At 39.1% G+C, this 22,411-nt stretch overlaps 1 protein-coding gene across 7 annotated transcripts in view; it reads right to left on the bottom strand.

Annotated features, from left to right (window-relative positions):
* LOC148902069 (adhesion G protein-coupled receptor L3-like) overlaps positions 1-22,411 on the bottom strand; it is a 180,976-nt gene that overhangs the window by 5,587 nt on the left and 152,978 nt on the right. The window contains exons 18-26 of one of the 7 annotated variants that reach the window (XM_088990277.1): positions 20,149-20,215; positions 16,759-16,850; positions 15,304-15,345; positions 12,499-12,525; positions 10,214-10,382; positions 9,989-10,111; positions 6,211-6,307; positions 2,036-2,161; positions 803-820 (exon numbers count right to left, since the gene is read on the bottom strand). In XM_088990277.1, the coding sequence (XP_088846403.1) occupies positions 803-820; positions 2,036-2,161; positions 6,211-6,307; positions 9,989-10,111; positions 10,214-10,382; positions 12,499-12,525; positions 15,304-15,345; positions 16,759-16,850; positions 20,149-20,215 (761 nt within the window). Of the gene's footprint in view, positions 1-768; positions 821-2,035; positions 2,162-6,210; positions 6,308-9,988; positions 10,112-10,213; positions 10,383-12,498; positions 12,526-15,303; positions 15,346-16,758; positions 16,851-20,148; positions 20,216-22,411 lie in introns of all 7 variants that reach the window. The other 6 variants (XM_088990282.1, XM_088990278.1, XM_088990279.1 and 3 more) reach the window with 6 other exon arrangements.

A 22,411-nucleotide genomic window follows, 5' to 3' on the forward strand; every position in this document is an offset into this window, starting at 1 on the left:
TTTTTGTGATGATTACATGCATTTCAATTGGGGAAAATGTAATAGAAAAAGAAAACATGCTTCGTCTTGGATACAAAAGCAGAATTTGGCAAGACAAAGTGTTTCATTCAGAAAAAAATAGAAAAGAAAACTTAGGAGATCTATACTTTTTTATTGGGAGATGATGGAGCAATAAATATACTACATGCGGTTTTCAATGGGAAGGAAAATTGGAACAATGACGGAAATATATAAAAAAATGCTATGGTGGTTTTCAATGTAGAAAAAGACGTCAAAAATTGGACATGCTATTCACCGGTAAAAACATTTTTGTTTGGGGTGAGAAAAATAAAATGATTTTCACTTGCTTTCTGTGGGATTTTCATTTTCTAATCTGAATGTTAACCGCAGAAGTTCCACTGTATTTCATGTTATTACGTCTGAGTGGAGAGGAACACAAACAAACATACAAAAGCTCAAGCAGAACAACACAAAAGAACAAACATTAAATTCAATAACTAAAAAGTCAATCTGGACCCAGCCATATTGTCCCATATGAGCATTTTAGCAGCATTGTTGACATCATATAAAGTGCATGAACAAAGGCGGCAGGCAAAAAAAAAAAGTCAATCCATATTGATGTCTTTTTTTTTTAAACGGTGAGCCGTGTTGAAATGGCAACCAATAAATGTGCCGATACGTGTTGTGCAATTATTTTGAAAGGGGCCTTTTATTACGTGACTTTGTAAGCGCGGCGTGAGAAGGAAGTAGAAAGCCAAAGTCAATTACATTTGATAAGCAATGTTTAGTTTGACTCCCATACTTGTCTCTCTGTAGGGCTCTTAAAGGGACAGCATGAAGGGAAGAAGAGCACACAATCAGCAAAATAATCACAACTTCAATCGATTAGCAAACACCCAAAACAAGCAAATAAATGAAAAGAAAAAAAAATGCTATGCTAACGCTAACACAACATTTAATCGTGCCGTGGCCACTTTCAGCAAGAAAAGCAGTGCATCACAACGGCATTAAAACTATCCCATTCATGCACGGAGAATTAACAATTGGTGAAACATGCTTTTCATTGAACACTGATGGTAAGCTAGCGCTAACACGACATGAAAGGTGTCTTAGCCTATATCCTGCCATTTTAAAAAGCAGCAAGTGTGTTACCGTCGTAATGACAAGTTTTCATTTATGTATTTATTTATTTTTGATATAAATGATGAAACACCGATGCTATGCTAGCGCTAACACAACATGGAAGGTGTCCTGGCTGGTATGTCCTGCTAATTTAGACTGCAGAAAGTGTGTTTCATTTATGTGTTTTTGATATTAACTGTGACTGTAAAGTCTCCTTAAGGGTTTTGAAAGGCGCTTAGAAATTAAATGTATTATTATTATTATTATTATTATTATTATTATTATAAACAATGAAACACTGATGCTATGGTTGCGCTAACACAACACAAAAGGGGCCCGGGTGATATGCCGCCATTTTACACTGCACAGTGTGTTGTGGTAGTAATACGTTTTCATTTATGCATTTATTTATTTTTGATATAAACGATTAAACGCTGATGCTATGCTAGCGCTAACACGACACGAAAGGTGTCCAAGCTGGTATGACATTTTACACTACAGTAAGTGTGTTGCGGTCGTAATGACAAGTTTTCATTTTTGGCCGCATTTATTTTTGATATACCTAAATGATTAAACAGCGATGCTATCCTAGAGCTAACATGACACGAAATGTGTCCAAACAAGTCGTAATGTTGCAGTACTAATGACACATTTTCATTTATGTATTTATTAATTTTTTTATGTACACGATTAAACAATGATGCTAACACAAGATCGTTCTTATGCCGTATGCTAACAATGGCCAAAGAAATATAGTTGGTTGTCTCCGTCCATTAATGTAATTTTAAAGGTGGAATGACAATAGGCAGACATTTTTTGGTGTTTATTTTCTTAAACATTTTTTGGGGGGAAGGGGTAGGAGGGGGGGGGGGGGGAAGCCCCAGCTGGAACAGTGCAGAGAAAGTGTGCACACCTTGCGCGTTGTACATTCCCAGAGGGTTGTTATAGACTGCCGGCTCCCCGAGCAATGTATTATACGGATTGTTAGTGCCATGAGGACGTAGAAGTGCGTTAGGTATAAGATGGTTAGCCATCGCCCCTGCAGCAGCCAAAGAAGACAGAAAAGGAGAAATGGGAAAGGGGGGGGGCAGGAACAGGTACAGGTGGGTGGATACATTGAGACAGAGCGGGAGAAAGGGACAGAAAACACATATCAGTTGGGCAGATGTAGCCGAGAGCTATTAACATCCAAATGATCACATGCTCATTAATGTGACGGAGAGATTGTGGATTTGGGGAAGGGGAGGGCAGCACGAGGGTGCGAGAACTGGACTGACAAAGGCTAATGCGACTAATGAAACCCAAGCGCTAATGTTGGCCATTAGCGCATCCGTGCAGCAAAAAAGAGCGACAATGAGGTTCGGATATATCCTGATGTGACGTTTTTAGATACGTAACAGAAAAAAAAAAAAGAAAAAAAAACGGGTAGGCTTGTGTGACACCGCAAAGTATGTTGCGACCATTATTCTGATTGTAAGTTCATAGAAGTAGTTCCTACCCTCCCTTCTTAGTCATTAATTTGGAAATACTTCATTTACGGCACAGGTGTGAAAGCCAGGGGTCGCGGGCAAAATCTGGCCCGTCACAATAAAAACAAATCAAGCATGTCAATACCATGATGCTTCAAAACAACATTTCAAATTGTCGTATGTAAACCACTATAACAGTCATTATTCTTAACTTCATGTATGTAAAAGTAATTGTAAAAGTAATTGGCATATGTATTTGAGTATAATGCACAACATTTTCGACCTAAAAAAGAATTCAAAGTTTGGGTGCGCGTTATAAAGGAGGCCGGGGTAAAAAAAAATCTCATATATATGTAATGCTTTATCCCTTCCAGGAGGGGGCAGCATTTCTATGGCTATTGTCCATAGTCAGACTTTGGTCCACCTTCAGCAGTTGTTAAGTTTCGATTCTCAGAAAGGCCTGGATCACTCGCATTCCGTTATTCTATTGTTGATGACCATTTCTTTATTTACGCTTCATTTAGTTTCCTTGTCTCACCCACACTGAAACGTGAGTTAAGCAGTGCTGTTTTGCACAATTACCAATATGAAGAGTTTTGATTCAGTGTTCTTCATATTGTAATTGATATACTGTTACCCGTTAGATGGCAACTCAGGGTATCAAGAGAAAACGTTCTGCATATGACGCTTCATTCAAGCTCAAAGTTATTGATCATGATGAAATTCATGGAAATCGAGGAGCTATTCGTGAATTCACTGTACCAGAGACAAATGTTAGAGAATGGAGAAAACAGAAAGTCCTGAAAAATATATACCAATTTTTAATTGAAAATTAGGCATGCCGGTTATACACGTGTGCGCGTTATACTCGAAAAAATACGGTATTCATTAATTTGTTGTGTGCTCTATATGTAATATGTGGAGAGGATGAAACATTTGAATGGCTTCCCCAATTTCATAGTGGCCCTCGAGAGGAAACCCTAACTACAATGTAGCCCGCGGCAAAAAATGAGTTTGACGTCTACTTTAGGGGGAAAACATGCTAAATTTTTCAATTGCTGAAAAACACACAAAATTGGGAGGAACCTGCTAAGATGATGACAAAAACCGTGTCTAAATGAAGCTCCTCAAGTGACTTTAACATAGTCCCTCAGTATGAAGATGGCGCCAACATCATACTTGTAGTGTGAATGCTTTTGATTGGAGAAAAATGTGTGCCAACCTGTAGATCATTTTTGGGGCGATTGGAAGTATGGCGATGTGTTTTTAATTTTGGGGAAATAAGAATTTGAAGATACAGTAAAGTCTTCTTATATCGATAATCTCGGGAGTCAGAAAAAATATTGATATAACCGGACTATCGATATGTCCGATCCTGCAGGCATGTAAATTTTCTCCTTGCGTTCATAGAAATAGTATCGGAATAAGCAGTACTATCGATATAACCGATATCGATATAACGAGACTTTACTGTACTTGCATTTCAGTCGGGAAAATACACACTTTTTTAACGCAAATTTAAAAGTAAAATAGACGATATCTTTGGACGAAAAATACAAAATTTGTAAGCCACCTGACTTCAATTGCGAAAAACGTAGAAAGGGGGAAACATTCACATTTGTACACTCCAATAGCATTTTGAGGAAAACAATAAACAAAACTCTCAGAAGTCACAGTATAAATTGTAAAGCTATTTATTTTTGTCAAATTTGACTTCATGGGAAGTCAGCCACCATGCCAGGCTGAATTGCATTCATTGAAAATTTAATTGAAAGCTTCTTAATTAATAATTGTAGGCTTGACTGGCATTCACAGTATTTATTTGGCTTGTTGGAATGCATTTATTTATTTATTTATTTTTAAGATTGTTTTTTTTGTTTCTTAAAAGCAGTCACCACTTGACGCCCCCCCCCCCCCCCAAATTACGGTCACATTCAACAAAAAGCACCCCTTGCTCTGTCCCCTTACATCCCACTGCCACCCCTTCTTGTGACACATCCCGCATTTATCCTGTCTCATAAATTGGGCAATTGCGAACGAGGCGACACGGTTGATACTCAGCGGCGGCACCACCGCCTTCCACGGTCTGGTCGGAAATTTGGTGAATAATTCAGACGAGGCTTTTATCTTTATGGAAGAGCCATGTTGACTGGGTAAAAGCTGTTGATGGTGGCAAGAGCTGAGTGGCTAATTATTGAGATCTTGACACGTCCTTTTTGTGTTGTCGCCGTCATCCATCACTGTAACGGTGCATTCGCACCCGCCGCGAATTGAATGTGCCAACCATCAAGTTGGGGCTGGGAGGTTGGGGGTTTATGAGATGGATGCCAAACCTGACGTCAAATTTTCTAAGTACCAGAGGGAAATAAAATAAATAAACAAATACATAAATAGCTCAGGATTTAAGGTATATTTTGTCAGAATAAAACAAAATTGCGATCATCCTAATGGAAGAAAATCACATTTGGAATAGTTTCTCATTTTTCTTTTAAATTAGTTGTACATCACTTTGGTGAAGGCTTTGGTCTGGATTGGAATAGAAAAATAAAAACTTTTCACTTGGAATGTGATGCTATTTATTTGGGAAATTGTGCTTTGACAGATCTCCCAAAAAATATAGAAAATAAAGATAATACTATATTTCTATTGTTTTAATTCTCCATTTTTTTACTCTGCATAATTTATCAATTTAATTCCAATCATCCAGTTTTTACTTTCCAGTGGATTTTATTTATTTGTATATTTATGTACTTATGTATTTAATGATTGACTGATTTATTTATTTGTATATTTATGTATTTATTTATTTTTGTATTTATTGATTTACTGATTTATCTATTTATTTATTCATTCGTTTATTAATTTATTTATATTTTTTTTAAATGTAATTATTATTCTTCAGCACTTTTGTAAACGCCAAAATGATGGTGACATTTTGAAAATTATTTAGCTGAATTCCCAAGCTAAGGTTCAGAAATGATGCTCAAAAGTTTCCTGAAATGCATTAAACCTTTTTTAATGAAAATTTTTCCACTGCATTGGCTTCAAGGTGGCAGTTCAGCAGTTTTGAAGTTTGCCAACCACAGCTTGGCCATGCTTGATGGCGGGGAAAAAAATTAGGAGCCTATTTAATAATGCATGACGTACATGACCGACACTGTTAAAATAAAACTGATCTTCTTTCTCATCTGAATTGTTGGATGTTTAAAGGACAACCGACATCTCTGGACAAGTTGTGTTCATAATTTGTCAAATGACTTCTACTGAGTGTATTTTACAAAGATTCCACCGCACATAGCTATATTTTACGTTTTTAGACTCGTGCTGAATATTCCCGAAGTCTTGTTTTTGAATTGGTGACGAGTCCGTACATTACGTCACTGAAGGAACTTAAAGTGAAATGGGTATAGAATTGAATGAAAAAAAAAAAAAGAAATTGCAAAATTTGGGGAGGTCTTTTCATTTCCTACAAACAAACAAACTCAGAATATTTGAAGACACATCGTTTACATTCGGGAACAACTCACAGTTACATTTTTTTGGTGGGAAGAAAACATGTTGAATGCCATTGTGAAAAATCCATAAACCGGACAACAACAAAAAAAAATGGAGCAAATACCTCTGTTGAGCGACGCAGAGCTGTTGATGTCGCCGGTCATGAAAGACGACTCCGACTGTTTTCTGACCGTATCATTCCACATCCGACGGATACGACTCTGCAGGGACAACAGCCAAGGCGGTTAAAAGACTTATTCTGTCTCGTACGCCGGTCAATGATCAAGTCATCAGTCAAGCCTTCCCAAACCGTGTCTGGGGGTGCGGGAAGTCAATCGGAGTTGCCGCGATCCGAGTTAATTACACCCAAGTCCCATGGGCTGTTGCACAAGCTCAGAGTTACTAAAAACTCTGGATCCAGTGCCGCCGGGGCTTGGGAATAGGCAGGTATCAGTGGTGGTGAACTGGTAGGAAAATTCCACCATTAAAGTCCTCTGAGTGTGCCTGCACCCCATGGAGAATTAACTTTGACTGATTTTTTATATTCGAGGAAAGCCGTGGTGGGAGAAGGATGCCCTGGCATTGCTGAAAAATGAATTTGGCTGGGCCCGACATTTACAGTGGCCCGCTACATGAATATTTTGGGCTGTCTCGTTATTAATGATGCTGGCCTGATAGGGCCAACACAAAAAAAAAATCATAAAATTAAATCTCTCGAGGGCCATATGAATTTGGGCAATCCATTAGAATGTTTCATCCTATCCACAGAACGCACAACAAATTGACAAATGACTAGTTTTCAAATCTGAACTCAAAAATAATCATTTTAGTTTACATGTAAAAAAAAAAAAATTGGTTTGGACTTTAGCAAGCATCATGGAATTTCACAGGCTTGATTTGCTTCCACGGGTTGAATAAAATGGTGTGGCGGGCCAGATTTGGCCCCCGGGCCTTGACTTTGACACCTGTGGTCTACATATATAATTTTAAATTGCAAAATGTATTTGCAGCGTAGTGGAGACTGTGAATATTTTTATGTGGCTTCCTTGACCGGCCATTGACTTTATACTAACTTGTGAATTAGTCAACTGAGAAGGCCCATTTCACTATTTCATCTACAGTCCAGGTAGGCTTGCAAAAGAATTATGAATATTGTGAAGTTTTGTTTTCAATCAGGGTCATGCAAAGCAAAGTATAGTATTTTCAGCTGTATTAGGCACACCCAAAAGCCTTGATTTTCGTCAAAAGTGACCTTGCGCCTTATATGTGAAGTCATATTGAGGCACAAATGGTCTGGCAACTACTGTCAGCAGCCACCGACTCCATTTTCCCCCTATAGAAGAAGTAGTGCGTAACCCCCGCCTCTACTGTAGCACCTAATAATGTGGTGTGCCTTATATTTGGAAAACGTATGTATAGTATTTTAATATTATATTTGGAAAACTTCTTTTCATTCATTGACGGTGCACCTTATACAGTATATGGAAACAGTTTGAAAATACACCATTTATTGGGGGTGCGCCTTCTATTTCGGAAAATATGGTAATCCTTAATTCCATCTATTCGGAAACAGGTAGACATTCACAATGTGTGAGTAAAACCCTGGGATTTTTTTAAATCGGAATATAAAACACCAACTGTGTTTTCCTACGATTATAATATGGCAACAAGACAACCATAATATCATTTGCGTCTTATTTTAAAGGGTGAGCTTGCCGTTTTCTTCTGTGTTTCCATACCAGTCGTATGAAAACGCTGACACCCCGTCACAGCGGCATGTATAATTAAAGGCCCTGATCTGCATACCGAATCCAATTGCACGTTTGCAACCATGTGCTCGACGCAAAGGCCGATTCATAATTGAAACGGCGGCTGCGAGTCTCGTGCTTTTGGAAAATGGACATGGTGTTCAATTACAGCGTATCGCGTAATTCATCCCATGCTTTGGCTGCGACGTGGGAGGAATGCGGGAACAATCGAGAAGACAAAAAGAAAAACGCACCAAACTCCATCTTTGAAGCACTTCCTTAAAACACCGCTCCTCTTTAAAAAGTTAATTATTCCGATTATTGATTGCATCTTTCACTTGAGCAGGATGAATTATTGGAAAGTATCAGCACTGATTTTCACTGGTGGGTAATTAGTCTTTTTTTAATAAACAGACGACAGCCATGAAAAAAATAAAAACAAGAAAACTAATTAGCAATGAGGAAAAATAGACTTGAAAGAAATCTATTGGCATTATTTGTCAATTAATTAAAAGTGAGTTGAAGATGAGATTCAATCAGTGGGGAAATGCACAAAATTGGAGTGTCGGGCTGAATCACAAGTGTTGTCTGAATGAATAGCCCAACATTACTATGTGCGGAGGGGGGGGGGGGGGGTACTATTTCCTGGGAAAATGATTGTACTACAACAGAGAAGGTACACTTAAAATATTCAATTATAATATTCTGTAACCCAGTTGATGTATTTATCATTTGTGTTCATGTGCCTGACGCCAGGTGAGGCAAATTAAGTTCTGTCTCACCAAGGCATAATTCAACGAGGCACAAAATTGCCTCGTGTCCAGTTTCCAATGGAGTCCAAAATATCATCCAAAAGTTGATGAACAAAGTTTTGTTAATAAAATAGTTGTTTTAATTCACACACATATCAGTCCTGATTATTTTTGACTGCCTTAATTTCTCCACACTAGTTCAATCTTTGTCATTCAAAAATCCAAAACTAACTATCGTGTTTTTCGGTGCATAAGGCGTGCCCAAAAGCCTTGATTTTTCTTCAAAAGATGACCTTGCCTTCTACTCAGATGCGCCTTATATGTGAAGTAATATTGAGCCAAAACAGGTATCGCAACTACTGTGAGTAGCCACTGACTCCATTTGCCCCTGTCGAAGAAGTAGTGCGTAACCCCAGCCTCTCCGGTAGCGTCTTATAATGTGGTGGGCCTTATATTTGGAAAATATTTATATATTTAGATATTATATTTGGAAAACTTTTTTCATTCATTGAAGGTGCAGCTTAGAGTCCGGTGTGCCTTGTATATGCAAACAGTTTTAAAATACATTGGTGGGGCGCCTTATACTCTGGTGCGCCTTAAATAAATACGGTACTTGGTGAGGTTGTGACAAAAATTAAGCGGGACCTCTGCTCAGTTGTCTAAAAATTGCCATTTAATAAATGCCAAACATGGAAGATATCCAAACGGCAAAGCCAAATAGCATATTTTCCCGTGTATAAGGTGCGCCGGAAAATGAATGGTGTATTTTCTTTGTGTTGTGTTGTGACTTTGTCTTGTCATGTTATTTGTTATTTATTTATTCATTTATTTTTGTTCTTTTGACTTCAAGACGGCGCCGCGAGAGTGGCTGCCTTTCCAGCAGCTCCTCCATTTCGTGATTCTACTTTCATTCCTTTCATCACTTTGCTGCTGTGAAATGTAAATGTCTCCACTGCGAGACTAATAAAGGCAAATCCAATCCAATCCGATCCAATTTTCAAGTGTTTTACTGATATAAGGCGCACTGGTTTATAAGGCGCACTGGTCTATAAGGTGCACCTTCAATGAATGAAAAAGGTTTTCCAAATATAATATCGAAATATAGAAATGTTTTCCAAATATAAGGCACACCACATTATAAGGCGCTACAGAGGAGGCATGTGTTAGGCACTACATCTTCGACAGGGGCAAATGGAGTTGTAGTTGTAAGGCCTGTTGTGGATTAATACTACTTCACTTATATGGAGCACCTGCGTATAAGGCACAAGGCCACCTTTTGAAGAAAATGAAGGCATTTGGGTGCGCCTTATACACCGGAAAATATGGTGCATATTACACATGGATGTAATGTTTTTTTCTAATATAATTTCAACCGTGAGTCTAGTCAACGAGCGTAAACAACCTGCGAGCCAGCAGAGTAGCGACCAGGAGCACGAGAAGCATTTCCTTTGGAACCAATGGAGCTTTCCATGCTTTTGCCACTGCAGCAGTGCGTACGGAGGCATTTTCCAAACTCTTTACGCACCTGGGAAGAAAAAAAAAATCAAAACAGAAAAAACAAACGTGACGGAGCATTGGGGAGCATTTTTGCGCCAATGAGCCAGTGTGGGCGTCGCACCAACCATACCTTCTTCTGCAGCACACAGTGGAAGATGAAGATGAACATGCCTTGCAGCGAGTTGAAGATGGTGAAGAGGTAGGCCATGACCACCGTGCTTTCGTTGACATACATCAGGCCAAAGGCCCAAGTGAGGCCAAGCAGGCACAGCAAGGCGATGGCTCCGATCACCCAAGATCTTCAAACACAAAACATTTCCTTCAATTGTGGAAGAGTGGCTGCCTTTCCAGCAGCTCATGTATTTAGTTTTTTTTCTAATTTCATTCCTTTCATAACTTTGCTGCTGTGAAATGTACATTTCTCCACTGTGAGACTAATAAAGGCAAATCCAATCCAATCCAATCCAATCCAATCCAATTTATGCTTGGCCGCCTTAATCGGGTCAAAATATACACAAATCTCGAAAAGCTACTGATTAAAATTTCACGACAAACCTACTACGATTTTACAGATGAACTTGATCTGACTTGATATTTAAACTACTTAAAAGGCTGACGAAAAAGGGGAGCTTTAACTAACACCTCCACTCTTGTTATATCAACTGGATGTTTGTTTAGATGACAACACGCTTACGATTAGCTGCAATTAGCTCTGGGAGAATCGGTTGCGTACTTTGCTTGCCGCAAATGTCTCCATTCTATGTTCAATAAAAACACGCAAATATTGAGGGCCGACAATAAATAAATAAATAAATAAATAAATAAATAAAAACTAATAAGTAAAAACAAGTAAATAGACATAATCAAATGAATAAATAAATGAACAAACAAACAAAAAATAAAATAAATACACAAAAAACAAAATAAATACCTAAAACATATAAACATACAAACAAACAAATATATAAACAACAAATAAACACAAATAAATGAACAAACAATCAAAAAATAAAAATAAAATAAAATAAACAAACAAATGAACAAATAGATAAAATCTACTAAACTAACAAAATAAATAAATAACAAATAAATACTGTAAATGAAAAAATGGGGCTGTGGACAATTTAACATTTAACAGTATTAACTTGTATCTTACTATTAACCGTTAACTTGTATCATTGTAACATCTTATCGCGCTACGAAAGTGTTGCTATGCTATGCTATGCTAGCTTGTAATTTGCCCATATGTTTAACCGCTCCCAGGAAGACATAAAAATCGTCCAAGACAAGTCTGTAAATGATGTTTCTCAATCAATTGTAGCTTAATAAAATCTCTTCGCGCAAAGACTTGTTGTCTTGGTTTCCCTGGACAAGACAGGGCTTTTGAGGGAAATTAGCTAACTAGCAGGTTTCCAGGTGAACTGGTTGAATCAGAATTGGAATTTGTCTTGATCACACTGTTGAGGTTATGACATCGCATAACGAAGACAATACCTAAAAATCAAAAGTTCTGAGAAGCAATCAGCCGCGGAGTTCCGCGTAATATAAAGTAGCGTCATCTTGGATAGCTAATTTAGCACACTTGTATCTATGGGCCCTGGAACAAGGTACAGTTACATTTGGGTCTGAAAAATATCGTTAAAATACAGACATCAAGGTTGTTTAATGAAGGGGAGTGGTGGCACACAAACAAATGAAATGACAATGGGTGAGATGCACTTTTGCAGTCTCGGCTATGTATTTGAAACACAGACCCGACGATCATAAACGTGCGACTTTAAATATTGGATAATGGAGGTCCATATAAATGGCAGCTGAGAAAACAAACCTATTTACTTTCACTGCATGACATCTACAACCTGTTCCATATTTCACTCAGTTTAATTGGCTAAAGTGTCTTGTAATGCAGGGGCTAAACCGAGAGATTTTATTTTTTGCTTTTTTTGTAAGCTTGTTAGATTCATCAGCAAGTGGCTCATACGACAGTTGTAATCTCTCAATAGCATTTACTATACTGGCGTTGTATATGTAACAAGGGAAATGTATATCTTACAAAGATAATGTTTGAATTTGACTTCGTACACAATTTAAATAGTTACAAGCATCACATCTTGATATACAACTTACAGACAGGACTCACAATTTGATGTGACTATTACTTGCCTAGGCCACGTTTTTTCGTGAAACTAAAATCATTTATTTTGAAAAAAATTTGTGTGCCGAGTAACAAAAAAAGGAAATATCACAATAAACAAATGTTGGACATATGATTATTGCAAAAAATGCTTGTGGCATGTGTCACAAGGACAAGGGAGAGATTTGGGTTCCTGGTTTTCCGGTGTGTGAGGGCAAATGAATGAAGGCGTTGTTGAACGGGAGATGCTGAGACATATTTTTTCCAGACATTTCTCTTACTTGATCTCGGGTTCAAAATCCTGATAGCTGAGCAAAACAAATGTTAGAGTATATTGAGAACTTACATCACCGAGATGTGAAGCGGGGCTACGGGAGGGTAAAAATTGTCGATCAAAACACATCCAGGGTTTTCGCCGTTTCTGTCAAAAAGACTTATTGGTGATTTATAGGCACCTGCCACCATTATCTCTGCTCACAGGAGCATCCAGCCGCTGTCGTAAATATTGGCAGACCTTCACGTTTAAAGGACTAATAAATGGGTCAGGTGTGCGGAGAAATTGGTGATTTATGAATTCAACATCTTTTTCCCCAGGTCTGTCTTAATGACCTGGCGGCAGAAGGCACTTCATCAAGGCGAGCGTGATTTCAACGAGTGGGCAAAAACCACAGCGATGTCCTCTAACTTGAGGTCATCAGGAAGACTGACCGCTGAACAAAACTCGTGAGAATGAGCGAAATGTGAGGTCGCCATTTATGGGCCAAACAAAAGCATTAGTAGTTCCACAGTTTAGAAAAATCTCCGACATTTCTTCATGTGCTTTTACGCCAGGTTACACGGTGTATTAAAGGGTTAAAAGACATGCGTCACCAGAATAGCAACAATTGTCAGAGCAACACAGTCTAAAGATATGCAGCCGGAATAAAACTCAACAAAGTTTTATTGCACTCATCATCAAACCGAAGCTCTAAAAATTGGCAATTTTGTGCCACCAAATTGCTCTCAATATCCTGCAAATTCTCTCGAATGAGCAGAGTCATCAATCATTGCAACGACGTGTGACTCATTTTCTCATACGAGATGAAGATAAATGGTTCACCAGCCTGGAGTCGATCGGGATTATAATTCCAAAATAATGTACAAAGTCATAAAATGTGCGGCGACATTGAAGCTCACTGCATTAAAAAGGTGCTTCAATTTATTGGTAGTAGCTGGACAAAATATTGCTCCTTGGATGAAAATGCTTTAATCCAAAGAGCAATATTATATAAGTTTTCATCCAACTCAGTATGTGACTCAAAACCTGAGAACCAAAATATTCGAAACCAATCCAAGTCCTGTTGTGTCAATTTTACCTCTCAATGACTTTTTTAGCTAAATATATTTTGCTGAAATAAGAACATTGCGAAAAAGTCAATCAACCTTTTTAGGAAGAAAATAAAAAATAAACCTGACAAAATATATTTGTTATGGGTCAAACCTGAATTACCAAAGATTTCAGTTAGCATCCCTTAAACTGTTCACGGTGGTTTGCCTTGAGTGTGGGATGCATGTCGGCTTTTCTGTTCGTCAGTTTGCTAGTACAGTGATACCTCGGCTTACGAACGCTTTAGTTTACGCACTTTTCACCTTACGAACATTAAATTCGCAAGAATATAATCTTGGAATACGAACTAGTTTTCGGCAAACGAACCAAACCACGGTGGCTGGCGGACTAGTATTCTGCGGACTTGGTTTGTTATCGAGTGGAGTACTTTTGCTATTATGAGACCGAAAAAGACCCCACCACAGGCTAGTGTTAAGCCGAAGAATACACAAAAGAGCAGAAGAAGGAAAACACGACCGAGGTGAGCATTTGTGTGACTTCGCTGTCCAAGTGCCATTACGCTAGGTCGACCATTGCGACCATCAATTGACAACTACCATGACAAAGGTAAATAAAACGACTTTATTAAACAGTACCGTTTATTTCTTTAATTACAATACAATATCACATTTATTATACATACAATAAGGAATATTTTGTGGAGTTTTAAGGCTTAATTTGTAGAACATGTTTTATGGGGAGCTGGGAACGGATTATTTTTAATGGTTTCTTATGGGAAATAAATGTTTGGCAGACAAACTTTTCGCCTTACACACACTTTCTGGGAACCGATTAAGTTTGTAAACTGAGGTATCACTGTACGTTCACTGTGTCGTTGTCCTGCACATCCAAACACAAGCTAGCAGGCATATGAAATATTTTCGGCATACCAAAACAAGGATTACTTACTGCCTCTGTCTCCACTAATCATGGCAAATATGGTCCTGCTAGCCTGATGCACTGGTCGCTAGATCCAAGAGCCAATGGTAGCTCAGTTTTTTTAGTATCATATTTCTAATGTTATCTTTTGGCTCAGGACGGGTCCGAGGGAAACAATACTGCCTTCTGCAACTAGTTACGGGAACCGAGCAAAAACGGTCGACAGCTGTCAACCAAGATACTGTTATATTTACCATTAGCTAAAGTCATAACCCATCCAGCGGTCAACAGATTGATTAAAGATGTTAAAGGTGTATTTTTTCTTTCTCCCATCTGCTGTAGGTTGCCCTCCTCTGCTTGAAGCATTACCCGTGTAGCTATTAGCACAATGAACAAAAGGAAGCAAGCCGCGTGGTGCGATTTCAACCGATTTCAGCATAGTAGCGCTCAAGCTAGCTATCAAATCAACATACATATTTAGAATTAGAAACTATTGAATATCACAAACTAATGGGCTTTTTAACCCTGTGTGGCTAATTATTCTTTATTTTGTAAAATAAACCCGCTCGTTGATATTGCGCCCGATAATACGTTGCGCTGAATGGTCCTTAAAAAGTGGTAAGAGAGATTTTAATGTAAACTTTTATAGCCGCAATAATAAACTCATTGTATTATTTGTAAAACTAATTTTAAAAAAACACTTCAACTGCAGGGGGAGTTTAGGAGCTAAAACATCAAATACATTGTACCGTTACAGGCCTGGGAAGGATTCGGGAGGGTAAAATCACATCAAAAACACAACAGCCATTTTAATCTACACTGAAACAATACTGCGTCTTACCATTGCAACTCTACAATAACACATCCGTCGTAATAACGGTGGCTAAAATGAAGAAAGACAAACAAAATCAAGGTGCAAATGACAAAAGAAAAACACAGGAGAAAGAAAAGGAAGTAAAGCAGCATGATGACATTGCGACAAAAAAAAAAAAATCTAATAAAAAGATAAACACAAACCGAAAGTCTCGGCAACAAATAAGCTGCCATTCATGTTTACACACAAAGCTGAACAACCTTGACTTGGCCATGATGAAATACAAGTACAGATTGGCACCACAGTTGCTGTCTTTTTTCTGAGTAATGAGCTTTGCCTTAAAAAAAAAAGTCAGATGAATGAGGCCCGCCAATTTTGTCGTGGTCAGGCGCAACGTCGCTGACTGTTTTGAAGTCATGTGAAGAGTCCGGCTTAAGGAGCATTAGGGGAGCTCGGTGTCATAAATCATAACGGCGAGAACATGACACAATGAGTCGAAGGGGAACGGAGGAAGGGCTGCGCGATGAAGTACAGCGATGTCATTTCGAATTTTGAGCAGTATGATTTTTTTTAGCACACTTAGCGACAAATATTAGAAGTAGGACAAAAGATTATTCTATGAAAAATCAGAAAAATCAAAAAGAAAAATCAGGCAAATCAGCTATTTTAAAAATGAATACAAACAAATAATTTTTACAAGATACGAGGTTTGTATGTTTGTGTTTTTTTGTTGATATTGAGAATATAATACCCAAATGGGTATATTCATATGTATGCACATATTTAACCCAGTCACTGCCAAATGATGTCCAAAAACATGTGCACTCCAGTGCCAGGGTTTTTATCACTTTTACTCAAATTACAGGGTCCACAGAATATTGAGTTTTAGGACTACGTAAACATTCAAGTGAAAACTTACGCTCTCTTCTTTCATCAGAAAGAAAGAGTTAATTCCCAAGTTGTATGGGTTTGGAGTTATCTGAGCTTGAAATGGGTGCGGGCGTACAAAACACAATACAATACATACATATTGATTGAAATAGTTTTTTAACATCAGCTAAAGCTGTAACAAAGCGCTAAAATGGAAAAAAGGCCCCTCATGGAAGGGAAAAAACATTGCGAGAGGTCTGACCAGCGCTTTATCGGCAACCCCACAAGACAAAAAAAAACGAACACATTCGGGAATGGCGCTTCATGTCACACTTTTCAATTCCCTAATGAGTTAAGTAGTAAAGGCTTTTTGGATGGTTGAAGGGTGGGCATGAGTGCACACCTTGATGTGGATGGCTAGTGCCATTTGAAAATAAAGCAAATTGCTTTTTTTGGGGGGGAGGTATGATGAAAAGCAGATACTTCTAGTTGATTCATTAACCATAGGTATATAAAAGGAAGCCCCGTGGTGCCATTTCAAAGTGCTATTTCTTGCTCATGAGATAAAATACGGGGAGGTCTATACAGTAAGCTCGATCCAAGTGCTCTTACTTGATGTTGTCCAGGCAACCGGAATCGGGCTTGAGGATGGCTGTGTGATGGAACATCTTGTAGAGCGCAATGGCCAGGAAGATCACGTTGAGCTGCGGGGAAGAAGAGCAAGGACGTATCTATTCATTTCAAATCAGACCACTTTGGAGCGTAAAGCTCGCCCGCCTGCCCCCCACTTTGCCAAACAGAGCGAAAAATCCTACGAAACATTCTGTGATGGTACAACCTCCGCTGCCCCCCGTACTCTCCACCACCCCACCCCCTTTGGAGTAACGCGGTCAAGGGTGACAGATGCGTACTTGTAGAAGCGAGCCCTTCCACCTGACTTATTCATACGCCTCTCATCTTAGTCACAGAAGAAAAAAAAACAGCAGTGAGACGCACCTTATGGACACTGACTTCATCACTTTGCTGAAATTGAGAGATGCACGCAAATGCCCACGCTCATCCCCCCTTTGACTGCCTTAAAAATAAAATGCTAAACTTTTTATACCGCTCTGAATATACTGCGATACTGTGTTCCATCCACGACTTCGGACTGAGATATTCACATCAAATATGAATTATCCTCTATTGAATTAATTTTTAATGCAGCGTGTGGACTTCTAAGGGAACAGGATGTATGAAATTGGACACACTCATTTCAGGGAGTGAGGCACACCATGGTGGAAAAATGTAAAAGGTATGATGTGCAGTTGCATGCTTTGAAGGAGGGGTGGTCTGGGGGGGCGGGAGAGTAAAATAGTCTGAATTAAATTTGCAAAATAAACCTTGAAAGCATGCCATTTCAATTTAAATACAGTGGCGCATCAGTTTTGGTGTATAATAATAATAATAATAATAATAATAATAATAATAATAATAATAATAATAATAATAATAACAATAATATTAATTATTATTATTATTATTATTATTATTATTATTATTATTATTACTGTTGTTATTGTTATTATTTTATTTAATGATGGGGATTTGTTTCGTTTTTGTCCTTCTACTCAAATATGCTTGAAAAATAGACCCTTTCAAAATAAAAGCATGATAGAGTTTGAACACGCATTCAGGCTCAAGAAACACTAACAGTCAAGAACTTTTAATCAAATATGGGTTCACGTTTAGTAAAACATATTTTTAAGGCATTATTTATTTCTTTTTTTAGTCCATCAGGTTCTGGAAATATTGTCTTATTTTTTTAAATTGAAGTTTGAACGATAAAAGATGCAGAATTTATCATGCATTGTTATCTGTAATCAGAAAAAAAAACAGTCATACATTTTGATTCACTGTTACTCAAATTTTCTGGAAGGGATTGATGAGAAAATCGGATTCCATTTATTCATGGGCGTCAAAAATATAATTTTCGATGTTTCAATGTGTGTCAATCTTTCCATATTTCCTGATTTTCTTTGTTTTTTCAGAAAATGAGAGGGATTAAAGAAAAAACGTGACAAAAGAATTTTCCACATGTTAATTTTAAATTAGAAAACTAGAGAAAGGGGGCCAGAGATATGATTCAATGGAACATCTAGCTTTACAATTTTAATTGATTCCTCTTTGGAGGGTCCGGGGGAGTGGGCAGAGGTGGCAAAGTGGAACATCATTCATTCAACAAAGCCATAATGGTTCCAAAACAAGCAAAAAATAAAAACCTCATAGGACACCATCTTTGCTGAGCTAATTCTAATTTCTGAACCGTTTTCAGGAGCACCTCGAGCTGTTTTAATTGGATTAGTGCTCCAGCACACCAACATTGATATTCTCTCTCACGAGGCAACCGCGGGGATGTGTTTCTGTTGTTGTTGTTGTTGCGTGATTCTGCCCAAAACAGGAGCGTGACGAGCGTGCGTCGTGCATGTCAGGATTTAGCAAGTGAGTCACAGCCGGGCAGAAAGATTGCTGTTGTAGATCATCCAAGTGGGATGAAGCCAGAATGGTTTTTTTTTTTCCCGACATATCTGTTAATCCCCATGCCCATGACTAATCTTAGAATCACCGCTTGTCTATTATCACACCGACCAATGAATAACCTTTGCAAGAAAGTACATCGCGGGGAGTCAATTTGTTGCAAGGGTGCGAAAAAAAATCCCTATTTGACCAGGTCCTGCCATGTTAGGTGTCTAGCACGACAGGACACATGAAAAGAATCCAGATCAAAAATGAAGGCTTCCATTTTGGCTTGTGGAAGCCATTTTTTTCACCTCAACTCAGGAACTGTCACGGTTTGCATGTTGCTGATGGTGGTGGATCCCAAATAAGCAAGCAGGAGGGAGCAGCGACGGTAATTGACAAATTGTATTAAATAAAGTCCGCAGGAACAAAATCTGACAGGGTAAAGCAAACACATACAATGACCCGACAACGAATGGTCGTCCCGGGAGTCCATTTAACTGCCACTGATTAGAACGACCAACACCTCGTGTCTGCTGACAGTCGATGCGAGACCTGTTATGGCTCAATATTACTTCACATATATGGCGCACCTGCGTATAAGGCGCGGGGTCAACTTTTGAAGAAAATGAATGTGTATAAGGAGCACCTAGCCTTATACACCGGAAAATACGGACGGTAATGTCATGCCATTTTTCAATCTATCTGTCGGCGACACTTTGACGTACAAGTAACCATTTCATGCACCAATAATGATGACCCATAACCTGACGTCTACTGCAGCAACCGCTGACCCCGAAAGGGTTAAATGCTCTCCCACTAAATAGAAGAATCTACAATTGACCCGTGTCTTCTCCCCTGGTGCCGTTCGCACAACCGAATAAGCAACAGCTTCGGTTTTGCACATGACTAAACACACCTGCATTTTACATCGTTGTCACCGATTGATCAATGGATTCAAAGTGAGGATCCGATCCCGGAGCTCTTCGCCAGGTCGATGAAGCAGTCATCCTATGAAGAAGTCCCCCCCCCCACCCTCCACCTCCCATGATTCTAGTTCAAAGCATTGATGTGACCAGTTGGCGTGATGTGATCAATAAATGATCTTCAGAACACAGAAAAAAAGAGCCATCGCATTGTTATCTTGGCACAACGGACCTTCTCCACGTGGGCCCACGAGGCGAGGAAAGAAAGAAGGCAGCAGAGTCATGAGGGGAGGATCAATCATAATCACAGTGTGGATTACTGTAACACCGCAAGTTCACTCTCCGAGCCTACGATTGGTCAGCCGGGTGACAAACTGCAATACATTCTGCGTAGTACTCATTCGTTTTCCTTGACAGTTGCGTGCGTGCCGGCGGCGTCCACGCTCAACAGGGCAGAGAGGGGGAAGAAAAAAAAGTGAGGCGGGGGTGGGGGAGAATCTGTATGCACCGTTTATGCAGCGACCCGCAGGCTAAGTAGGGTTAATGAACACAAGGTTGGGGGGTGGGACACACGTACCATAATTATCAAGGTTGCCGGTCCGATGAAACTCCAAATGAAGTAGGTGTCAAGGCGAAGCCAGCAACTGCAATGACAAGCATGGACAAGATTGTTAGCCATCAATACGGCGTGGCTTCTCAAACCAAGGGTCCGGGGACCTCCGGGGGCCAGTGAGCCAAATATTGGGAAAAATTATAAGCAATAAATGATCCTGTAATATTTTTTATTTAAAGTGTATATTAAACTTTTAAAGGTACTAAAAATAATGACTACAGGGGTATCCAAACTTTTCAGTGAAGGGCTTTGATCCAAAAATTTGAAAGGAAGAGAAGCCCATTTCAGCTTTTATTTAGGAAGTCAACATATGTTGAGCAGATTAGTAAAACAATATCAAAAACAGTCTTGCCCGTGGTAAAAACCGATGAATCCTCTACATTACAAACGTGTCAAAGTCATGGCCCCGGGGCCAAATCTGGCCGGCGACATCATTTTATTCGTCCCGCAAAAGCAAATCAAGCATGTCAAGTACCATGATGCTTGCTAAAGTCTGAACTCAAATTTGAAATTGTCCCATGTAAACCACAATAACAGTCATTATAACATTATAACAGTCTTTAAAATTTAAAAACTATTTATTCATTAATTTGTTGTGAGCTCTATATGTAATATGTGGAGGGGATGAAAGATTCTAAGCGCTTCTCCAAATTCATTGCGGCTCCCAAGAGGAAACAATAACTACAATGTAGCCCGTGGCAAAAAATGACTGACAACCTTGCTGTACAATATCTCTTCATATGTAAATCAACAAAAAGCGTTAATTATTGATTAATTTGGGTTAGGGTATCCTGGAAAACATATGTCCAACCACAACCCCAAGCATATAGTTTGCCTCTCTAGGAGGCACTAAGGTCTATTGGATTGGCCGACAAAGAAAAAAAAAAAGCAGTTGGACCAACATAAAGGCTGATGAAGACCAGAGCTCAGCCCGATTCGCTTTCAATTCGCCGGGTTAAGGTAGCAAATTACCGTCACAGATGATAATTTATGGACGATTCAATTAGTCCCAAATTGAATCCCGACTGTATCACTCCAAAGAATTGGTTCGACCTCGACCCGGGCCCCGCGCGGACGCCCGTTAAACCCCGATGACAAAGCGTCTTACAAGCTGCGACGACTCTGAGTAGGCGCCACAATTACGACAATAATGAAACTGCAAGGGACCCCCCTGACCTCCTACCTCATAGCAAGGAACAAGAAGAAGAAGAAAAAAAGAAGCACACGATATAAGAGGCGCTGAGCTGACGGATGGACCAAGATAAAATGTGACTCGTGGCTTGCGGTTGAATTATTAATTGTCTCATATCCGCTGGTGTGGCATAAGATAGACATCTCCCTTTTTAGGTAAGTCTAAAATGACTTTCTTGGCACCTCCCGGGGAATAGTTAACATCGTCGGTCAAAGGACCTGTCTAGAAACAAGCCTTTGTGATTTTAGATGTGGTCAATTCTCGCTCATTGGCCACGGGAATGCTTCCAAGGTTGGCAACTTCTGAGCATTTTGCCAGAAAATAAAGATCTTAAAATGGTTTCAATCAAACAACAAACATATCTGGTTCTATCTTCTTTTCCTTTCGGCTTTTCCCTTCAAGGGGTCGCCACAGCAAATCAGTGTCCTCTGACTTTAGAGGTTTGATCCGTATGTTTGTTTTGGCCAAGCTTTTACGTCGGATGCCCTTCCTGACACAACCCTCTGTATTTATCCGGGCTTGGGACTGGCACAAGATAACCCTATTTGGTGCACTATAAGGCGCAGCTTCAATGAATGACATATTTAAAAATATTTTCCATATACAGTATCAGGCACACCATATTATCGGGCACTACAGTAGAGGCTGGGGTTAGGTTATGCATCCATTAGACCACAGGTATCCAAGTCAAGGCCGAGGGCCAGATCTGGCCCGCCATATCCTTTTATTCGGCCCGCAACTGCTAATCAAATTTGTGAAATTCCACAATGTTGGCTAAAGTCTGAACCAAAATTTCAACTTTTCCCATATAAACCACATATCATATCATTATTTCTACTTCAAATTTGAAAATTAGTTATTCATTACTTTATTGTGCACTTGATATGAATATGTGAAGGGAATTAAACATTTTATTGGCTTCCTCAAATTCACAATGGCCCGCGAGAGGAAACTGTAATTCCAATGTGTCCTGCGGCAAAAAAAAAACGAGTTCGACACCCTTGTATTAGACGGTTTTTGCGCTGAAGGGAATAT

This window comes from Hippocampus bargibanti, linkage group LG02 (assembly GCF_051943395.1).
Source record: "Hippocampus bargibanti isolate YZ-2025 linkage group LG02, ASM5194339v1, whole genome shotgun sequence".
Classification (NCBI taxonomy): Eukaryota; Metazoa; Chordata; class Actinopteri; order Syngnathiformes; family Syngnathidae; genus Hippocampus; species Hippocampus bargibanti.